Below are 23,372 nucleotides of genomic sequence, written 5' to 3'. Positions count from 1 at the left end.
CTGAACTCTTTAGACTTGCTGATGGGAAAAATCCATACTGAAGAACAATCTTTGACATTAACAGTGCAGTTTAAAATTTCACATCACGGATAGATCACATTTATTTATATCCAATATAGTGGAATATTTCATAGTTAAATATTTTACATTTTGAACTGACACCACTTGTTAACAAAACTTCCTTACCTACAGTGCAACACAAGAATCTTAAGCTACCCATCATTTCTTTACATTTTGCTTCCATGACCTGCTGGTAATTTTTTGAAGTGCTCTTGAGCAGCAGTCGGTTTTCTTGAGGTCTTTTCTTTAAACATTGGCTGCTTTTTAAAAAAAAATGCATTTTTAGTCCTGTTCTTGTGGCCGATTGTAAGAGGAATCATTTTTTTGACCTATGAATCATTTAAAACACAACTCGGCATGGTGTGACGCATTACTCCTTAAAAAATTGAGGAAACTGGACAAGTGGAAGGCCTAAAAAACAAAACTTCAGTGGAGAAGTATCTGAAATATGCATAAGAAATAGGAAGTGTGGCAAAGACCTAATCATTCAGTTGATCCATCATCAGAAGTGGGCTCAGTGGAAGGGCGGCTGTCAAGAAACAGCTGAGATATGGAAAACTACAGAAGAAGTTTGTTTGTTTTTACAGAAGCATATATAAATATCTCAGTTTCAACATTTGGCATTATGTTAATCTCATCTCTGCATTATCTTGTCATTTACATTTTATGTATCTCAAGGAGCAACCATCTCCTCATCTTTATTATATGAAACAATCTGCCAACAGCTTTCAGTTGGGCGACTCTAATCTAATGTTTATGGCAGACAATAATATTTATATTCTCACCGTCAAAAGATAAAATCCTGCTCAAAACATCAGATATGGATCAAGCAAATTAACAGCACCATGAAAGTACTTAATTAGACTCAATAAAAACGAATTATCTGGCTCCATAATGGATACTCGGGATGTTAAATGCAATAAACCAATAAGCCAAAATAAATAAGAATTAACATCAAAGCAAAGCAGCTTCTGTTGGGATTTCCCTTCTATCATATTTTCATTTTAATGAGAAATGATGAGTGACTGCTTGTCAGCTCACAGCCGTCACAGCAGATCACACACAAATTAATGTCCCGTCGTTCATTTGGCCCGCCTTGACTCCGCTCCGTGAAAAGCCTGTCAAGCTAATCAGCTCAGACAGGATGCGTCACGTCGAAGTTTGATGATATGAGCAGATTAAAACAGGATTAAATTCCTCCTGAGGTGAACGAGCGAAAACACTGCACGGCAGCTTGGCAGTCAGGGAAGCCTCGTCTGAACTAATGCAGTGCAGTAAAGAGCAGCATGTCTGCATGTGCTGTACCGACTTGTACTCTGCAGTTTACATGAATCATTAGACGTGGACAACTTTTGTGAAAGTCAAGTAAACACATGCTGATTGGGCCTATTTTAACATCCTCTTTTCTTGCTGATGCTTATGTTATATTTATTGTCAGTCTTCCAGGTGCATTACACCTTTTGTTAAATATCAAAACCACTGTTTAGTCAGTCTTTATGTCTGTAAAGCATCTTAAGCCCAAATTATACTTTCAGGGGTTTTTCATGTCCTTACAAACTCCAAAGTCCACAGCAAGATGTATTGATTCTCCTGCAGGGAAAACAGATTCTGAAACACATGAAACCTTTATTTTAAGTCGACCACTATTCTTCAATGACTTCATCAATGACATCACTATGTAACACATTTGCTGCTGCCTGCCAGAGTAAACACAAGAGTCCTCATGCACTCTTTTAGTGCTGAGGAACAATCAGAAATTGTGCAATATTTTAAGACCCATGAAGGCAAGAAGAAAAGGACTACAATTTTAAAGACATTTCTGGCTCCACGGTGGAATATAATGGGCACTCTCTTTGCTTAAGCTCTACTTCACTGCATTTTCTAAAATTCAGCCGAGTAATCGTGCTGACAAACAAAGGAAACTGAAAACATAAAAAGCTCTCCTAGGGCTTGAGGCTTCACCCCAGTTTAGCAGAGGAACAAATGGTCATGGGGCAAGTCATTTTTGAAGTGGCAATGTCCTTGGATGAAAACATTGTGTTTGGGGTAATGTATGAAGGTCTGCAGTAGCGTTGCCTTGACCTAGATCAGATTCTGGTTCAAATGTGTGGCTGCATTTCAAGGTTTGGTTCCAGGGGTGCCTCCAGAATTTATTCATAGGGGTGGCCATATGGGGGCCACTAAAAATATTGGTGTGACAAACCAAAAAAATGGTGTTTGCTGTATTATCATGCTGTTGTCAAATAAAGGTTATTTGAAATATGGCAAAAAGAGAGAAAGAAAAGAATATATGCCCACTTAATTTCCTGCTATTAAATTTGATATCACCAAAAATGGTACTGGGGGGCCAGTACGTTTGGTTCAGAGGGATGCTTATGAAATAACCTTCATTTCCTGTATGCATCTCTATTTATGCCGGCAATAGAATGCCAAAAAGTAAATAAATAAGAAAAGGAAGTATGTAAGACCTCAAATTTATGTGTGTTACATAAATCAAAAAAATGAGCTTCACACAGTTTAACAGGTTAACTGGCAATTCAACACTGGCCATAGGCGTGAATGAGTGTGAGTGGATGGATGATGGATGGATGGCACACTGTTCATCATATTTCATACAATATAATATAGTTTTGTTCTTTATGTGTGAATTAGAGTTGGTCTGTGAAATATAGATGCTTAAAAATATATTTAAGCACAAATAAATTCATGTATGTAATTATTGTTCCCTCTGTTGCTTTAATTTGCAGAAGCATGCTGATCCAATGTCTAAATAAATGTATACTTCAATAAAAGATTCTAAAGCAATCATCAGAAACTATTCAAATCTGCTGAATCTGCAGCACTTTATGTGATGAGTGCAGATTTTCATGTCAGATCATGTTTTTATTGTACAGTGAAATTTTCATATGACACTAAAATGCAAAAACAAATCAAAAAACAAACCCTTTGTATGATTTTTGTTTGACTATTAGAAGTGGATAGAAGGATACGGACAAAATAATACAAAAAAAATAAGACTGTAAAATAAAATCGTAAGTCAACAGCAAGAAAAGAAATCCTACATTACTGACTCTGCTCTGAAAATAGTCTTTAGCATTCAGCCTTCTGCTGTATTTAACACTCTGTGAATGCATTTTACGATGCACACGTAAAACTTTTCACAAAACACTAAACACAAATGTTATCCACAAATCGCACATTGTTTACGTAGTTGTTTTGCACACCATCTTATTCCACTGAGAATTTTACAGTTTAATTAAATCCACTATAATGCACGTCTGCTTAATGTAATGTGTGCACACTGTCATTACCATACGATGTGGACATAAACTAGTGGGTTTTAGTCTATGAGGCATGTACCCACTGGTGAACTGAATATATATCATTCATGAAGGGGAAAAAAAACAAAGAATCTGCAGATCCTACTGTACTACTAAGATTTTATTTGGCATGTGTGTAAATAATGGATGAGCAATAGCTTCTGAGAAATAGCTTTGGTAACTTGCATTTATTTAATGATATGCTAGGCAATGTGTTTGGGTTATCTATCCTACTTAGCTGTGCAGAGCTGTTAGTGGCCGATGAAAGCTGTAATGTTCACGTAAAGAGTGAAGTGGACAGTACTTTGGTTTGTTTAGTTAGTGTAATCAAACAAAACTAACCAAATGAACTAAAAATATTTATCCATTTAGTCTTGCGATATAAAGAATTTCACCTTTTGATGCTAACCATACCCAACATGTCTTTAAAAAATAAATAAAAATGCCATATTGGCAAAAATGTGACATTTTTATGAAGTTATTAGATATCATTAACAAAAGGTCTGACAATGAGCTGCAAAAAGTTCATGAAGAGACATTTAGGTCTATAAAGATTTTTTTTCTTTCTGTTTTTTGTAGTTTTGCTTCTGTACAGCACCACACTGGATTTTAAATCAAACAATCTAGATGTGATTAAAGTGGAGACTTTCAACTGCAATTGAAGTGGTTTTAGAAACAAAACAAAACAGTCCTGCATGATTGGACAAACTAATATCATTTTAAATATAAGGATTAATTTTAATACTCAGATTAAAATCCTTTTGCAGGCTAGCACTCATGGACATCATCAAATACTGTTTCCTCCCCTGAGTTGCTTTGCTGGAGCTTTCACCGCAGCTGCCTTCAGTTGTGGGTCTCTCTGCTTTGAGTTTTGTATTTTAATAACTAAAAAGCTGCTCTTTTGGGGTGCATTCAGGTGACTGATGTGCACATTGAAGAATATCCCATTATCCATTTGCACTGTGATGAGCAGTTGACAGCAGCTGACTCAATGTGAGCAGAGAGTACGGCCATGTACACTCCAGAATTCATCCTGCTACTTCTGTCAGCAGCCCTCAATAAACACTAAGGACTTTTCCCACTGGCAGCCCTACATGCCCATGCCATAATGCTACCTCCACCGTGTTTGACAATGAATGCCTATGCATGTTGTTTGTAAATGTTTTGTATTTCCATTCATGAAGGCTCCTCTGCCGCCTGCTCGGACTGTAGACCTTGACAATGATGCACCTACCTCCTTAATAGTGCTCTTATGAATTTGTTTTTCTTAACCAGGGAAATTCTGCCACTTTAGTTACCGCATTTTTCGTCCCATAAGGTGCACCGGATTATAAGGTTCATTAAGCGAAACAAAATGAGATAAGTCAAACTTTACTCAACTCATTCTTCTTGCTTCCTCCACTTCTGTACCATTGAGTCATTAATGCTGAATTCTCTCGCAGCTGCTCTATTCCTATGTTTTTGCAGTATATTAATGATTAACCTCATATTGTGGATGGGTTATCTCAGTAGTTCTCCTGACTGAAGTTTGGTCTGTTTACAGCATCCTGCCATGTAATTGCATTTGTCCCAAACCATCGGGAACCCTCACGTTAACTTTTATCGAGTGGAAAGATAGGGTTCATCCTCCAGCTTCACTGTGTTTGTTATGCTAACATAGCTGTCGCTAGCGATCATGTAGCACATCGTTATATACCAGCTAGCCCAACTTTAGTAACCCTACAAACGTCACTGCTGTTTAGTTTTCTGTCTTCATATATGTTGGAAGTGATAGCAGAGCTGTACGTTTTCATTTTTTCATTAATCTCTCAGCCAGAACATGCTATATCATGTTTAGGTGGAAACTAGCGAGCTAACTTCCTGCTAACTTCTAACTCAATTAAATTTAATAAATTCTGTTCTCATGGGTGCCTGGATGTTAAACTTACTTGTTACACCTGGTAAAGCAGCAACGCTGATCATTTTATTAAAGATGGAAGAACTTAGACAGTTGTAACTCTCAGTGATGCCGCAGTGTTCGTTTGACTTTGGGGCCTGAAGCGGACCGAGTTTTGGCCCCAGAGGCTCCTGACTACGGTAGCCATAATGCTTAGACAATCCATCAAGCGTAGCTTATCAAAGTCGTACTAAAACATTTTTTGACAGATTTTTGAGCGCTGTGTACCACATAAAATCCGTTTGAGGTCAGTAAGCACAACCAGAATTCATACATAAGGTGCACTGTCGATTTTTGAGAAAATTAAAGGATTTTAAGTTCCCCTTATAGTGTGGAAATACGGTATCTTCTGTGGTCTTTCACTCCAGCCTAGAATTCTGTTTAAGAATGATGCAGATTATTGATTCGGCCACACCTTGTATTTTATTTATTTTCTCTCTCTGACTTGAGTTAATTGGGGTTTTCAGAATAATGATGTTCTTCCTCAACTCCCAAATGAACTGAACTTGGGGGCAGCTGTTGCAAAGCTTGAACTTACACAGCACTGGTGATAATTACAGCTATTTTTAAGACTCTTAATTTAGTTCACTTCAGTTTATTGTCATTACACAAGCAGAGCTAGTGCAACACAATTTTCATGCAACATATATAAGAACAGAAACACAGAAACATACAAATCCCTTTATAACTTATTATCAATACTAATACTAATACTAAAAATTACTACTGAAATATTTGTCGTTGAACTGATTAAGTAGTTCTTTCAGCTATAATGGGAATAATCTATTACAATAAATAATTATAAAATAATGTCTTAATGGCAGTAAAGAGTTTCCGGGAATCTTTGAAGCACTGTTTTGTTGGGGATACTCTGATATACTCTGTTATAAAAGCAGCTACTGCATTTCTTGTTTGTTTGTTTTTTTTAAAATGTATTCAGGGTCAGAGTGGAGAGTCAGGAAAAACACAGACAGGCAAAACCTGGCAGATACGGGAGAGAAAGCTCTGCTGGGACGTCAGCCAGCAGAGCTACAAGGCTGAATTCTCGAGTGCCATTCAAACCTGAATGGCACAATCACTGTTCATGCCTTTCTGGGACATTTTATCTTTCCTTCTGCAGAACTCTGTATCCATGCACTGCACAAGTCTGCAGCTTCTGAATTGGATGGTGATTTTGATGCACAGCCAAAAATAGTAGGTTAGGAATTACACCTTGCCACAATAAAGTCACTTGAAGTTTGCCTTAAATCTTTATTTCCCGCCATTGTCAGAGGATGGAAGAGTAAAGCAGCTGTGTCTGAGCTCTTGAATGAAATTTAAAGTTTCTTTTAATCCACAACATGAACTTCCAGCTCTGACACCACATGGAGAAGGGGGCACTCAGCCCTGAGTCCAGCTGCTACACTCCACCTTCGTGATAAATTAATTCCCAAGAAACATTCATATGAATTTCAAGGATAAGGCTGCACATACAGAATGAGAGATCTTATCGAATGTTTCACTGAGCCAAAAAGAAGAAAAACAGATCTCTGCAGTCTGTCTCCTTCAAACTTTTTCTCACCAATGAAATCATTCCTCGCAGCGACAGAAAAATATTACTTGGCTGCTGTGTGCAGCAGAGGCCATAAACAGAGGCACCTGATAGCTACATCTGGGTGACGGGTAATAGATACAGTGCCAATGCTCTATAGAAGGAAGCCATCCGCGAAAAAGACGGCTTTAATACACTTCAGCTGACCTACGTGGCTGTTTTCACTTTGCAGCCATTCGTGCTCAGTTTCAAATTACTGCTCAGACATCTCCGATAACGGTTCATTACCTCCGTTAGGAGGAAAATCACATCCCAGATAAATTTAAACTGACAGTGATGCAGTAACAATGGAATGAAAGCAATTATTTTGAAATCTCCACCTCCAAGACCATCAGATATGGAGTTTAAGCGTGTGTGATATTATTCTCTGCATTGCATTAAAGTTTAAAGATTTGTCCAAACTTCTGCTGCCTTCAAGTATCACATGGAGAATCGTAATTAGGAGTGGATCGCATATGAAAGAAGAGCTGGAACTTCAGTGTGCTAGAATCAATTCATCGTTTGATCGGTTTCTCTGCTAATTCTCGTCAAACCTACGTAGTTTTCACAGTTTTCATGCTGAAGTAGGGCAGTGCAGTATATGCAAAACAAAAGTCTTGCTTGATTGAAAATAGATTTCACACCTATCCATTTTCAGTAGGAAAATGCTTGGTGTAAAATGAATTACTATCTGTTTTCATGACCTGTTAAATGTCAAAATAAAAGCATTACATGAGCTTGTAATTTGTTTGGGCAAGCACTGACTCCAGCAAGAAGGGGAAAGGGGCATGAATGAATGATATTGTATTAAAAATCACGATATGTACAAGAAGGAACAGCGCTGAATTTCTCCCTACAGAAATGGGCAATGGTCTGTGGTAACGACACAGATAATAATACATTTGTAAATGTTTGTCTCAACGTATCAACTTATTGTGAAAACAGTGAAAACCAAGTAAAACAATGGAGTGTAAAGCGATTGTTGTCTAAAACAAGTAATTTAATTCTAATGAGCTCGAAAGCCAATATTTCTTGTGACCATCTTCATTCTTCAACAGAGTCAGAACTGTGTTGGGCAAACTTTCATGTCGTTTCTTAAAGTAGTCTCCAGGAATCGCTCTCCAGGCTTCTTGAAGGACCTTCGAAGCTCTTCTTTGGATGTTGACTGACTTTTGGACTTTTGTTACCTTCTCTGTCAAAATGATTCCGCACTGCTTCAGATGTTGAGGTCTGAGCTCTGGGGAGGCCCGTCTCTGACTGATAGTGTTCCGCTGTGTGTTTTTCTTCTTCTACTACAGTGGCAGTGTGTTTGGGATCATTGAAAAATAAAGCTGTGTGGAATTAGGTGCATAACAAATTTAATTTCACGGTGGTTCAAAATCTAAAGGTACTTTTCTAAATTCACCATTCCATCAATTTGACTAGATCCTCAATGCCACTGACTGAAAAGCCTCAAACTACGATGGAGCCTCCACCATGTTTTAGAGATGGCTGCAAAAAATGCTGTTTGGTTATTTATTTATTTATTTATTTTTTGTAGCTTCAACATCAGAAATAGGATCAAATGTGACGGACTGCCAGAGAGAAACGATATTAAAAACTGATAAAACAAAAAACTGTACAAGTGTGACTAACTGTTACTAGTGCAGCTTAAATGTTGCAGTATTAAGGGTTGAGACTGAATGTTCCTCTTTGTGTAGCCATGTCTAATGTTATCAGTGCTCTGAAGTGACTTACTAAGTAACAAATATAGTAGCAGAGTGGAAAACTATTACTGCACAGCTTTTTATTTCATGATTTTAAGTAATCGGTGCCACAAACAGGATACCAGAAAAGTCAAACCAGCTGCCAAACACGGTAGTGGAGGGGTGATGATTTAGACTTGCAGCCAGAGGACCTGGGCACCGTGCAGTCACTGAGTCAACCATCAACGCCTCTTTAACTGGCCTCACATTTCTCTAGAAATGAATGTGAGGCCATCTGTCTAGTAACTAAAGCTTTGCCAAATTTGGGTTATACAACAAGCAAGTCACCAAACAAAAAACAGAATGGTTGGAAAAAGAAAATAATCAATGTCAAATGACTTCTTTTTTTTTTGTCCCTCACAATGTCATGAACTGGCTGTGTGGAGGCAGATGAGGACCCAAACACAAAACTCACGGAGACAGGAACTGAACTCAAAATCACTGCTTTATTGCAGGCCTTAAAACGAAACAGAACTAAACTGGGAATACTAACAGAAGACCGAGGGAACACAGAAAGACACACAGGTTCGGGGAGGAGACATTGACGACGCGACACTGAACTGAGGGAGACGCAGACATAAATACACAGAGGGTTAACGAGGGAAGTGGGAACACACGGGGAACACAGCTGACACAGATAATCGCAACGAGACAGGGCAGGAGTGAACACAACATGACGCATACTGACGAGAGACTGTCAAAGTAAAACAGGAAGTACACAGAGGTTCAGACAGGAGGAGAGAGAGCACAGACATAACGGGCTGGGGAAAACATTGAATGAAACACAAGGAGGGGAAACGAGGACTCACAGATACACAGAGGGGCACACAGGGGGTAATCAAATAAGGAACATCTTAACAGAACCTAGGAACCACGGCATAAATAAGGAACAAAATACAAAAATACAAGAAAGCTAAGAATGCTGGGCCAATATGGCCCAGGATCATGACACACAAAAATGTGAGCAAAGCAGTTCCCACTGAACTCTGAGGTCTAAAGGTTTTTATTAAAGGAGTTCCTGCTCTCTGAATGCTTGTGTAAAATCAGTGCCTCACATTGTTCTGTCCTTGGGGACATTATGATGGAACATTTATGGATAAAAAATGTTAGTGTTTCTTTAGCGAGTTGTCAGAATATTATTAGAATAGGAATGAAACCAGTAAATCCAGTGTGTACATGGACTGTGATATTTCCTTACTTGTTTTTTGATTGAATCCACTTTTGGGTACTATCATTTCTATCAGAAGTCAGTGATAGTCCTTATATCTGTTGCTGCAGCCATCCTGGACCTGAAGGACAGAAATCTGCTCACTTGCTGGTGCTGCTATTGTCTATTGTCTCTTGTACTTCAGCATTTGTGCTGAAACACTAAGAACTATTGTTTGTATGCAAATGTTGAGTAATGCCAAGCAAATCCTGCAGGAACAATTCTTCATATAGTCATTGCTGACCTATATACATATCTGTTCTCCTGCTTGGAGAAGGACCAAAGCCTACTCACGTTGCACATTATTCTCATTATTGTTGCTATATAATTGACTTTCCATGAGAATGGCTCATTGGCTACACTGACTTTGTGCAAACTCTATTAGCTGTGTAGTGTTGCGTGAATTCTCCAAAGATCCTGTGTAGTCGCTTATTGTCCAGCCCACAGCGAGTCTATGTCATTGCCTTCAAAGAGGCCGGGGCGCTAATTGGACCGCTAGCACATAGCAAATCTTCAGCTTCATTTGCATCAATAGCCTCATTACACCAGGATGGCATGAATGACCTGAAGGTCTGTGAGAAACACAATCACATTTAGAGATTGGAGTATTTTAGTTGATGATTTGCATCCTGACAGTTTTACATCAAAGAATAATGATACTGAGTCACTGTTTGTGGTGGATACAGGTGGAATAGTCTTAGATTAGTGAGCTAAAAACTGTTTTACAATTTGCAATTTTCTCTATGGCTCAAAAAGATCAGAAAAGAACTCAGACTACAGTTGTTTTTCCAGAAAAAGCAAAAAACAAACACTTATTAACAGAATGGCCTTATTTTGTCTGTAATTATTCCATCCAACATTAATCTATACAGCGACTGCCAGCTAAAAAGAACCTGCTCCAACCAAAATTAGCTTCACCCAAGTTTCAGGAAGACTCAAAAGCACCGCCTCTGTTAGAATTTCAAGCCAGCTGCTCATTAAAATTGAGTGAAAAAGGTAGAATTATATTCTATAAGATTGCATCCTGGTAATTTGATAGAAACATTTGATATTACTTGAGTGATATCCTGATCCGTTCAATATTTCAGTTCACTTCAGTTCATTTAAGAGAGTTTTGAGGGTTATGGGTGTTACTGCTGACTCCTGCTGTTGATACCTATGATGTAAATAAAATGCTTCGAGTGAGTATTTCACAAGGTTTCTGTGCTTTGTTTATATTGTTTTCTTCCTGTGTTATTATCCTAAAAAGCAAAAACAAAAAAACAAAAAAACAAAAAAATAAATAAATAAAATGTAGAGCAAGTTTAACTGCAAATGAAATTAGTGACAGGAAGACTGAAGTGTCAAAACTGTCCGAGCCTGTGCAAATACAGCCACAGCTAGTTTGACTGAAAAATATAAATATGTATCTTACTACACACAGACCCTGTGTTCCACTTAAAGTGACAGTCCAACATTGCTCTGTGATGCTCCAAAGATCACTCCTCTTTATATTCAGAGCCCCTAAAGAGTTTCTCCTCTGTGAAAACTGGCTCAGCCGAGAGCGTCACATGCAGACAGCTTTACGTCTCCTGAGAAATCAGGCATGTAACGGCTGACCTCAGGCTCCCCTCTCTGTCTGTGATAGAGCTGAGTGACAAGTAAAGAGTTCAGGCTGAAGGTGATACATTTACCTCCCGGTAGAAGTGACGTGTTGTTACAAAATGATTGATTGCACTATACATAAACAAATTAGGCGCACTCGAGCAAATATGCATATGTGCCGAAACATTTTTCATTTAATTTGATGGTCCATATGCTAAATGCTGTATTGCTCATAAAATAAATAACAATTTTTATTCTTCTTCCTCTCATGCCATTTCTCTTACTGTATAAATATATTTTAAGAAAAAGGTACATAACTGAAGATTTATTTCTGTCAACATGTTGGTAAATATAAACTCCTGCTGGCCTTAAGCAACAAAGCATGTGGCTTACAGATAACACTTCAAACATGAAGAAACTTAGAGATTGCAGGCAGATTTGGACAATAAATAATTCTTAAATTGTCCAGTTATGAACAGATGTGTTGACAGCTTTAAGGATTGTTTTCTTCAGAATTCAGACATCAAATATAATCATGACCTTATTAAACTTGTCATTTTTGTAAAAAAAATAATGTTTTAATGTGATATGTAGAAATGTCGTTTGAACATGCTCAAGTTGTTTACTGAGTCCCTTTAATCGTAAGTGTACGTGCCACTGTGCTTTTTAATGAATGTGACACCAAACAGTCATAAGTTAATTTTTTCCTGTCTTTTCCTTTAAAGAGAGCAGCCCATCTTCAGTGCCAGAGCTCATGTCTTCCAGATCGACCCGGCCACCAAACGCAACTGGCTGCCGGCCAGCAAACATGCCGTCACTGTGTCCTTCTTTTATGATGCCACCCGGAATGTGTACCGGATCATCAGTGTGGGTGGAACTAAGGTAGGAGCCCAAGACTCTTAAATCCAGTCAGAGAGTACACATGTAGTCAGATCTGTGCCTGTTCACGTCACTGAAACACAGATCTGGAATAGTTTTAAGAATGCCAGGACAGATTTGAACACAGCTCTACTGCATAAGGCAAAGCTGCACGGGGGCTGTAAGAATCCTGTACGGGCCGAGTGGTGTCAAACACAGATGCATGAATGGGTTTTATTATAGACTGTATGTAAACAATGGAGGTAGCTACTGTCATATCATGCAGTGCTTTGCGGACTTTTCAGCTGCTAGCCTTTAGCTGCATCCATAGACTCTACGGATGCTCCGGTACCTGCTTTGCTAAATCTAATAAGACTAAAAAATAAAATTTCAGCACAGACTTTTTAAATGTGCTGTATTTTATGCATTAAAAAAAACTTCAAAAGGCAACAATACCACAAACACAGAGGTAAAGCCTAGCTTGGCAGCTAATAGTTTAATAAGGCACAACTGGTGAAAGAGGACCCCCAGTAGTTAGAAAGGAGAAACTCCTTATATAGACTATTTTTACATACACGCCAATGTAATTTGGATATTTTACAGGAATCTATGCAGTTGATGTATTTTTGGCCATTAGAGGAACTGCAGTTTTTTGCCACATTTTATTTTTAATCCTCTGAAATTGCTGCTTGCTTTTATAATTCCTCATCGGGTCACTTTTGAGTCATTCACGTGTTACCACAAACTCTGGAGTTGAGGCACATTAGGCAATGAATCGTCCTCAGGTTTTTACGATGAAAGGAAACCACTTTCTAAACAAACTTTCTCAATTCTTTTAGCATCCATGAATTTTATGAACATTTGTTTCTGCATTTATTGAAAACATTTCTATTAAATACAGGAAGCCTGACGTGTGGGACTGTGTGAATTAGCAGCTAAAACTCACCACTTTTGTTGTGAAGCACTTTGTGATACTTCTCTTCAAAGGTGCTGTATAAATATAATTTTACTTTACTTTTATCTTAATTGCATTTTCCTCATCTGGTACTAGTATAGCACTGATGTAGAGACACTGTTTGTGGAGTATTATATTTTCCTCTCCTGCATTTTATTTAGCAAATGAGATTCTTTGAAGCACTGGAAGAAGATCTGTTTGCTTTGTGGCTGTTTTGGGTGGGATTGCATTACTCAAACACACCCATCGTCAGCAGAAAATCTCTAACGCACCCACATTGGTAATGCAACCTCCACAGCAGCGCTGAAGCACCTGGGAGTACCCCTAACAGGATATCTTGTTAGTGAAAGAAATTCAGAGAAAACGCTGCACTTTGTTGTTTTTCAGCCAGTTGTGCCAATTTGCCACCCTGAGACTGTAGGCTTTTGGAGAAGAGAATAAAGAAATCATTTGGCAACAAATTCACCTCATCAGACTGCTCACTCGAGAATATTACAGAAGAGATCGTTGCACAACAGAACAAGCTTTTTCACGTAGCTCGCTTTCCGTGGCCTGGTTATAGGTTGTTTTTGTCTCTGATTGCAACTGTATGTGACACAAATTTATTTTTAATGTCAGGGATTATAGTCACATGATTCGTTTGGTGATGCTGTGATTGTTGCTCACACACTGCCCTGTTTGCTGTGATGAGCTACAGTGAATAGATGCTCTCTTTTCACTCAGTTTGTACAAATGAAAAATCGTTTTTTGTTGGCAGTAATTATTAATGTCCTTCTTCTGTTTGATTTGTATATCATCATTTATCCCCGAAAGGGATCTTGGAAAACAGACTTTTGAAATAACTTGACGAGTGCCAAACATCTCACTAGTTAATTATGATGGTGAAGATCATCCACCCTGACCTTGATTGGTTTATTAAAAAAACCCAAATATTTCATATCTCAGATTTATGTTTATCTGTAAGTCCTCTGTATGCTTTATAGATGTAGTCTGCATGTGCTCCAGTCTACATATCAAACACAACATATTTAACATCTTTTTTGTGCCTCTTTCTTATTTATGTCCTACATTTCTGGCAGCATTGCTTTATTTATCACAAAAAATAGCCCACTTTTCCTTCAGGGATCTTTCTGCGCTTTATTCATGTGATTTATTGTTTTTACTCTCTGTGGCGCCAGGCCATCATCAACAGCACCGTCACCCCCAACATGACTTTCACCAAAACCTCCCAAAAGTTTGGCCAGTGGGCAGACAGCCGGGCCAACACCGTTTACGGTCTAGGCTTCTCCACAGAGCAGCAGCTGCAGCAGGTGAGCACAACACACACACACACACACTTCAGAGCGTCACTAATTTATTAGATGTCGCAAACAAAGAGGAGATTTAAGAAAGAGGACTGTGAAGCAGTAGAGGACACTCCTGTGATGATCAAGGGCAGCGTTTTCTCTTTGGTTTTGAACATCTTTCAGATTATATTTAAAATGCATCCACAACACACGTGTGCATTTTCATTTTACCGCAGTGTTTCCTTTGGTGACGTTCATTCATCTTCAAGATTTCTCTGTTTACCTGAAATGAATTAAAGGGAGTTTAATTTACTAGATTTAGCACTTTAGATAATTTATTGCGAGATCAGACAGACTTTAGTGCCAGAACATAAATTGGTCGGACACTCTAGATATTCTCCAGGAGGAAGCTTTGTGACGTTTTCAAACCGAGTGTAATTTCTGTCTTTTCTCTTCCTCAATCTGCAGTTTGCTGAGCAGTTTAAGGAGGTGAAGGAGGCAGCCCGTCTAGCCAGAGAGAAATCCCAGGAGAGGTTTGAACTGGCCAACCCTGCACTCAACATCGCAGCTCCACAGGTAAAGCGATGCTGCACTTGCTTAAATCTCTAAAAAAGACACGCTGTCCTCTTACTCTGGTTGATTGGAGCATCCTAGAGGGAGAAAATCGAAACTCCGTATCTCACAAGAATCAAAGTGAAAGCAGCTAAAAATCATAACAGATCTGAGAATTACCATCAAAGACATATCGGCGTTCAGCTATACGACGAGGGAGGGATGCACGCAGTCTTGCCAAACAAAACACAAATCACTGCTTAAAAGGTTTTCTACTTGCTGGTGTGGAAGTTCACTTTCCAAACATGTTGGGCACACGAACTGTTTTTTCGTGAAGGGAAGGGAAAAACAACTGCCTGTGTGTCATCCTGAGGAGCCGAGGCAGGTTTTTGAGCAAACATCTGTCTGCTGAGCTGCTTAAAGGCAGCTTTTAGATGCTTTTAGCGTCCCAGATGAGCGCTGTTTTGGGCTGCCGGGAGGATTGTTGAGTGGTAGAGATCTCACTATGTAACAATAGTGTGCGTGGTTTTGCTTCAACTAATAAATCATTACAATAAAATGAGGAAAATGTGATATAATTTGTTTTCTTTTAAACCATTAAACACACATCTATAAGAATCTCCGAGAGAACATTAAACCATGGACAGCAGGTTCAAGTAGTAGACTTACTGTGTGTCTTTTAAACAGACTTGATGGTCTCCGTGGCCTTTGCCCCAATATGACAGCAGAGCGCTAATATCCCGACAAACTCTGTGCCTTTGTTTCTATTTTAAACATATACAGAATCACGAGGGATTATATGATCCCCATCTGGCTGCTCCATTATTCTCTTGCCGGCTAACTCCATTAAAAGATTTCATGCATGAAAAATGGAGGCAAAAAGAAATGCGAGCGCTGAAGGTGTTCAGAGGGGCAGTAATGGCTGGGACTCAAAGAAAGGAAGAAGAATGACAGATCCGAAGTACGGAGGATAAAGAAGGGTGGATGGAGGTGGGAGCTCAATCATCTATAATTGAAGAGAATCTGGCTGCTGCTGAAAGGACAATGGGCAGCTTTTGTCCTGCCACAGTAGGCAGTTTCTTGGTGAACTCGATAAGTCAGGGGTTCATGTGGAGAAGTGAAAGTTTGTCAGCGGTGGAAATTTTATGTCCGTCATCTCACAAAAGCTGCTCCATTGTGACATTGTATGCTGGAGCCTAAGGCACAGAGTGGTATTTATAGAAGCTGTGATTTATTAGTTGCTGTTTTCTTTTTCAAATGGAGGAAACAGTATCTCTTGCAAACATTTGGAAGTCTCAGAGCTGCTCTGCCAGCCTTTGTACATTGCTTATTTCTGCCAAGTGTTAGAGTTGAGAGCGGCTTTGGATGTTGTAGCAATGCAGATTCAAAACGGAGTAAAGTGCTTGTTTATGCTTTTGTAGGTGTGCACTGAGCGTAAGTCTTAACAAAGAGCCACTCGGCAGCTCCGGGAGATTGCAGAGTCACGCTGCCAACCACAAGCTCACCACTGAGACTCTCAGATAAGAGCTGATAGTGTGTTGAGGCTGAGAGAAAACACTCCTGGTTACAGCAAAGCAGAGCATTAATTCTTGGAAAGAGCTGGATTTTATCAAAGTATGTGACAGTTAATGGTAAACCTTTGTTAAATTTGTGTGCTGGTACCTAATAGACCTGCACACAAGCTGATGTGAAGGGTCTGTTCTGAAACCAGGTGAACGGGTTTGTGATGTTTGCTGAGGTTAAAGCCAAAATCTCCACTGTCACAAATCTGCCAAGATTACTGTGCTAAGTTCTGCTGCAGACCCAATCTGCTCTTTAGGAGGTTATAGTCACAGTTTTTGATAGAAATGTTTGGAGTGCCACAGTCTTACGCCACTTCCCCGTCCACTTTATCAGGTACACCTCGCTAGTGTTGTGTTGGGCAATCGTGGCTCAAGAGTTGGCAGTTTGTCTTGTAATCGGAAGGTTGCCGGTTCAAGCCCCGTGAATGGGTGGATGACTGAATGTAGTGTAAAGTGCTTTGGGGTCCATAGGGACTGAGTAAAGCGCTATACAAATACAGGCCATTTACCATTTTTGCCTTCATTCTTTCTTGGGTAGATTCGGCAAGGCGCTGGAAACATTCCTCAGAGATTTTGGTCAAGACTGTGGCATTTAAACGATGCTGAGTTGGAACCTAGGAGTCCAAAGTGTGCCAGGAAAATATCCCCACCACCAGCCTCCTGAAACATTGATACAAGACGGGATGGATTCACGGTTAGGTGCTTTTTAGGCCAAATTTGGACCATTCTCCTCTGACCTCTGACAGCAACAGAAAGGCATTTTCACCCAGAGATCTGCTTCTCACTGGTTGTTTTCCCTTTTCAGACTATCCTCTGTAAACCCCACAGATGGCTGTGTGGGAAAATTCCCAGTAGATTAACAGTTTCTGAAATATTCAGACCAGGCTGTGTAGCACCAACAGCCACGCAATCTTCAAAGTCACCAAAATCATTCATCCTCTGATTCTCTGTTTGAACTTCAACAGGTTGTCTTGACCATGTCTACCTGCCTTAATGCATTTCATTTGCAACATGTAATTGGCTGATTAGATAGTTAGGCTAATAAGCAGTTGAGCCGTACCTAATAAAGTGGCCAGTGAGTGTACATTCCCATCTGAGGAAATACATTGCATAAATATGTTCATAGTATATTTATGCTTGGTCCTGATTTGCTGCAAAATAAATCGCAGCAAATACCCATAGTCTGTTTGTAATTGATGAGACTATGGGTATTTATCAGAGGGAATATTCAGTAGGTGAGTGCAATTAAAATTCATTTGGCTTTGATTAAAGTCATTTCCACATTTCCTTCATTAAGGGACATCTCGATGAACAACTCCAGTGTCAGCACACTATATTATCTAAAATCCCAAACAGAATACTTCCTAGTGCTACATGTGTCATCAGTCTCTCAGTCAACGTCTAAAAATTGAGGTAATATATTTTTTGTCATTAATTTAAGTCTAATAAACCCGTGTTCAGCATCTGTACAGATGATCTGCTCAGCTGGGAAACAGTAGCAGTAACACTTGTGGTGCACAAACATAGAGCATCAAATACAACAGTCCTGGGAGTGAATCCTATGTTATGTAGAAAGATGTTTCGGCATGTTGCTGGACTTTCGCCATTTGAACTCATCATATTACAGAGCTTATAACTACTTCTGTTGTCATCTCCTTTTTTATGGCAACACTAGTTCTAACACATGTTTGACATTGTTGCTTTGCAGTCGGTGTGCACTGTCAGCACATGCAGGCGTTAGCAGAGGAATTGATAAGTTCAGACACATATGATACTTTGCAAAATTTGGACCTTGTTCCCAAGTGTTGTCTGCATGTGTGAACGCCATCACAGTTTCCCTCAATCCAGCTAAAGCATGGCTATTTCAAACTAACTTAACGTATCACAGAAAACACAAAAAAATTACAATTACTGTTGCTATGGTGTCCCTATTAGCTAATTTGAAAGCTTAAAGTTTGATCTTTAAAACCATGAACATATCTTTATATATATGATTTGCTGATTAATTTTGAAATGCGACTAAGTGTTCCCAAATTCGAAAAATCCAGAAAAGAAGTAAATAAAACACATTTTCATTTGCAGTAAGGACACTGGGCATAGAGATATGATTTTAAGCTCTCAGTCAGTTGGTGTAATGTGAAAGGCCTGCATCACTGGGAGGTCAGAGGTCAGGGTTAGTAACACAATAACAAGCAGATGTGTTACTTGCAGTCGCCATGGCAACAAGAGACCTGTTTTGTTGGCTGGTTGATTTTGAAAAAGAAAAAGACTTCTCTCAACACATGAATATGTCTCAATAAGTCAACCACAGACACACCGGTTAGAACTGCAAGGTCAGAGGCAGGCGAACAAGCTGGACTGATCTCTCAATAAGACAACAGTCATTGATTTTGTGGCAGGCCGTAAACGCAGAGGCGCTGTGGCTATTATCACGTCGTCTCTCTTCTGGCTCACCGCAGCGCATTGTAAAACACCATACTGCTGACTGTCTGCGGCGGTATAATGTGGAAATAATACCCAATCAACGTTGTTATAGGCTGCGAGCACACGAGGACGAGGAAGGTTTGAGCCGCCGCCAAGTATTGATGGCAGCTCCAGTGTGGCTGTAATGCCAGTCAAGAGCTCCATTAAGGCTGTTAAGCTTTTGTAAACAGTTGCCAATGTGTGAGTACTGTTTAAAGTTCTCTACAAACACATGGGCACATTCTGCCTGACAGCAACTCGCTCGGTTGTGCAGAGCGGAGTTTAAAGCGTTATACAAGCGTTTGTTGAGAAACGTATTGTTCTTAAATTAAAAATACAAAAATACTTGAGCAAAGGCACAATAAACCGACAAATGTCTTCCTAACTTCCCCGTGTGCAGTTCTGCAGAGAAGCTGCGTTATTTTGTCTTGTTTTGTTTTCCTGCCAGTGCATCAATAGGTCTTGTATCACCTACAGTTGGTCAGTAAAAGCCCTGCGGTATTGCAGAGCTGTATCTTTGCAGCCTCAGGCTTTACCGAGCACATATTCTACGTGTGTGTGTGTGGATAGCAGCAGGGGATCTGCATGCAGCGGAGCTCCAGCTTTCTGGCTTATTTGCAGAGCTTAAAGATGAGATGAAAGAGGAGACTGCGAAGCCGGCGAGATAAAATAAATGAACAATGATAAACAGACAGAGCTGTAACTGGGATAATAGTTTTAAGGAACTGAGAAATAATTAGGAAGAATATTTCATTGTATTTAAGGGTTTTAATACTCGGTGAGAATAAAACCCCAACCCAGATAAACTCCTGTATTTTATTGGCATTAATTAGCTTCTAGAAGGATTTTCTTTTATTATTACAATAATATCCAGTTTGAAATGAGTTGAAACACGACTGCACAGTAAATGTATATCAGAAACAGTCCATATGTATTCGTGCTTCTCTCAGCGTGATCACAGCAGGCTACAGAAGCTGTTACCATCCTCTGATGGCCAGCAAACATTTGTTTCTTTTCCTCTTCGTCTCCTTCACTCTATGCATGTCGAGTCAGAAATGCCAGCTATCAATATTTTAAACCCCTGTCTTGACATTAAAAGCAGCTGAAAAGTGAATGCGTGACTGTGTGTTGTTCAGTGGGTAAGGACAGGTGCTTCAAGGGAAACCCGTGCAGGTACCTTCAGATGCATAGAGACATGAATAAGTCAAGTGGGGAGTATAACTGAGAGAGAAAGAGAGGCATTATAGAGCTAAGGAAGCAAATGGACTGAGGCTGGGATAAATAAGTAAACAGTGTAGATTTACTTAAGACAAACAGTGGTGCGGAGCCGTCATGAGGAAAGCTCTCAGGAAAGCAATTTAATATTTACAGTTTCTGGGATTCCACCGATTATCAAGCCGGGATTCTCTCAGGACCCTGAAAAGTTTATAAGTTGCTGTTTATGTGTTTAAAAAAACAACACAACACGCACGTGTATGAGTGCCTGCTGAGCTGGGCATCACAAACTGAATGTTCTCTTTTATGATGACAGTGGAAAAATATGTGCTGCGTTTATTCTTCTTTTATATTTACTCTTATTGTTTCTTTGTTGCTAAGCTCGCCTTGCTGTTGTGTCCATGGACTGTCCGTCAGTCAGAACTGTGTGGGCGGTTGGTACAGTTTGTCCGTGTGTTCGTCCTTCAGCTGGAGTCAGTGCTTCTGCCAATAACCTTGTGTAACTCCACACAAACAAGTGGCATGCAATGTCTGGAAAACAGTATACGTGTAGTTAAAATAACTGTGCTTAAGCCAGATTTGAAAGCCCTTGAAAGCATCATTTACTATAATGTGCAGATTAATTCTTGTCTCGTCCCTCGGCCGCTTGCCTGTAACCTTCAACTTTCCCTTCTCATCTGCGAGCTGCACTTACTCACAAGTTCTCTTGCTGCGTAGCACCAGTTTCCTATTACTGTGAAGGCTGTTTTTGTTAAAAGGAGACCAAAGTCACTTGTAAATGTCTAAGAAATTGTTTCACTGTGACACGCAGAGGAAATCCACAAGCAAAAAAAAAGATCCCTCGCCATGCTGCTGATAACTGCCTTTGCCTTTACTTTAAGAGGGGTTTTTATCATATAATAACATTTTTTCTCTCTCTCCTCTTCTTTCTCTTTTGCTGATGCATCGTGGGACGCACGCTCATCCATCTCAGCTTTCACAGGTGCGTGAAAACACAAACACCAACCTACAACAAACACAACAAAGACGAGCAGCTCCTGTTTTGTCGGAGGAACTGCTGCTCGTAGACTTGGTGTTGCACGGACACTCGCGCTCAATAATTTATCTGGAGTCTGATCAAAGTCGACTTGAGAGCAAATTAAAGTTTCAGAACAAACCGAGCGTTTGCCGTGAAAGGGAAAACAATCTTTAAGTATGGCTACGACAACAACAACAACAAAGAGTGTAATCGACTCTGTATTTTTTCTTTTAATTTAAGTATTACAGAAAACTGAATTCATCACGCCTCCCCCATCATCAGGGGAAACATTTCATTGATTTCTTTTTTCTCCCCAACATCTCCTGAAAACAAAAAATGCACAAATACATCCTTTAAAAACTGGAAGTTGTTTGAACTCTGGCTAATTAGTCCGTGTTCTTAGCGTCTCTGTTTTGTTTCCACTCAGTCTGTTAGCAAACAACACACCAAATTTAAAAAAAGGGGGAACCTGCTGTAAATTTGCAATCCCATTTATGACTTAAACATGATCTGTACTATGAATTATTCAGCAATACACATAGTCGATTCGTTGGGTCCGGACTGGAGTTGTTTTAGCTTTGATTTTCCTCCTCTCTCATTCCTTCCTTTGGACACAGAGCTCATCCACATTGAGTCAGCTGTGTGTTTTATTTCCATATCCATCCATAAGCATAGACTCGGAGCTGCTGAGCTGTAGATAATAAACCGTTGTCCTCAGGGGAACAGAGTCAGGCTCACTCAAATTAATAATACAAGCTCTTTCTACAGTAAATGCAGGGTTGCGATACTCCAGTGAGAGACTGGGCCGTTGACGAATTCAGGTTTGGGTTTCCATGAAGAAGAAGAAAGAAAGAGGGCGACGGGTGGTATAGAAATGTGCCTGAGCTAATTCATCTGCATGCTTTTAAAAAGCAAGTGGAGCTGCCTTTTAGCCCACAGCCTCAGATTTACCAGAGTGGTTCCCAAAAGTGTGTGACAGGAAGCATGAACCATTTTCTGGGCAGCAGGGAATGTAAATATCAAAGCAGATTGGTTAGACGAGCCAAGTATAATGTCAGATTTTAGGTCTCTCTTTATGTTGCTCAGTTTGATTAAGCTAAATACTTGGGCTAAAATATGGGTATAATGTTCGGCTTAACAAATATCTCAAATATTTGTGCTCAGATAATGTGTAAAGAAGCGGTGGGTTCTTGTGGGTTAATTTTAAGAAGGCTCTTGTTATTTCAATAATTCATCTGTTATTTAGTTTTCAGAAAAAAACAAATAGTTTACATTGATGTCTTGGTATATTTCTGTAGCCTCCTATTAATAATTCCATCTTAAATTTAGTCCCTTACTAACATCAAAGGAGGTTTGGAGGTCAGTTACTGGGTTTACAGTACATTTTTCAATAATAACACTTAAGGTTGATTGAGGAACTTCTAGCATTTAGGAAACTCTTTAAAATGACCTGTTCTTTCATAAATGTTTGTTGTTGTTGTTGTTTTTGCTTGATTTTATACACCTTTGGCAATGGGGCTGAAAACACTTGATTCAAAGACAAAGAGACTGTGTGGATGATTATTTTTGGTTCATCGAGTGAATATTTATTCAAAAAAGGCAGTGACTAAAAAATAGACTTGGCTTTCATATTTAAGGTGATGAATCTGATATATTTGACAGAATAAAAGTCTGAACATGAAATATTCCATGACATCTGCTGAGGAGGATCATGTGACATGGAAGACAGCTGTTGAACAGCTGCTGTTGTTTGAAGTTGATTTTTATATCTGTTATTTACTTTTATTATGACACAAGCTAGTCTGAAATTAACAGTTAATTTTCCCTAAACCCTAAACCAGCTTCCAAAATGAACGTTGAATCCCTCCAGTATGTAACCTGTGCTACCAATTCGCCTCTTACCAGATGTGCGGTATGTGTCATTTCTTAACCAATGCACACACGGTGACACGATGCACATACTTTTTCTGTACACACACGGAAAGATGAGCCCTTGGAAGGAGCAGCTGTATCTTAGTCACTTCTTGTTGAATCAGAGTCC

The 23,372-nt window shown here is 39.4% G+C and overlaps 1 protein-coding gene across 1 annotated transcript in view; it reads left to right on the top strand.

The window, feature by feature from the left end:
• The window catches only part of homer3b (homer scaffold protein 3b), a 52,445-nt gene that overhangs the window by 14,661 nt on the left and 14,412 nt on the right, over positions 1-23,372 (top strand). Inside the window, exons 3-6 of the mRNA XM_084954403.1 lie at positions 12,148-12,304; positions 14,414-14,545; positions 14,990-15,097; positions 21,287-21,295. Of these exons, the coding sequence (XP_084810529.1) occupies positions 12,148-12,304; positions 14,414-14,545; positions 14,990-15,097; positions 21,287-21,295 (406 nt within the window). The remainder of the gene's footprint in view (positions 1-12,147; positions 12,305-14,413; positions 14,546-14,989; positions 15,098-21,286; positions 21,296-23,372) is intronic.

Source organism: Perissodus microlepis, chromosome 15 (genome assembly GCF_051167445.1).
Source record: "Perissodus microlepis isolate ML-2025 ecotype Zambia chromosome 15, ASM5116744v1, whole genome shotgun sequence".
Classification (NCBI taxonomy): Eukaryota; Metazoa; Chordata; class Actinopteri; order Cichliformes; family Cichlidae; genus Perissodus; species Perissodus microlepis.
The sequence above is the reverse complement of the archived record's forward strand: the minus strand, read 5'-3'. Positions and strand labels throughout refer to the sequence as shown.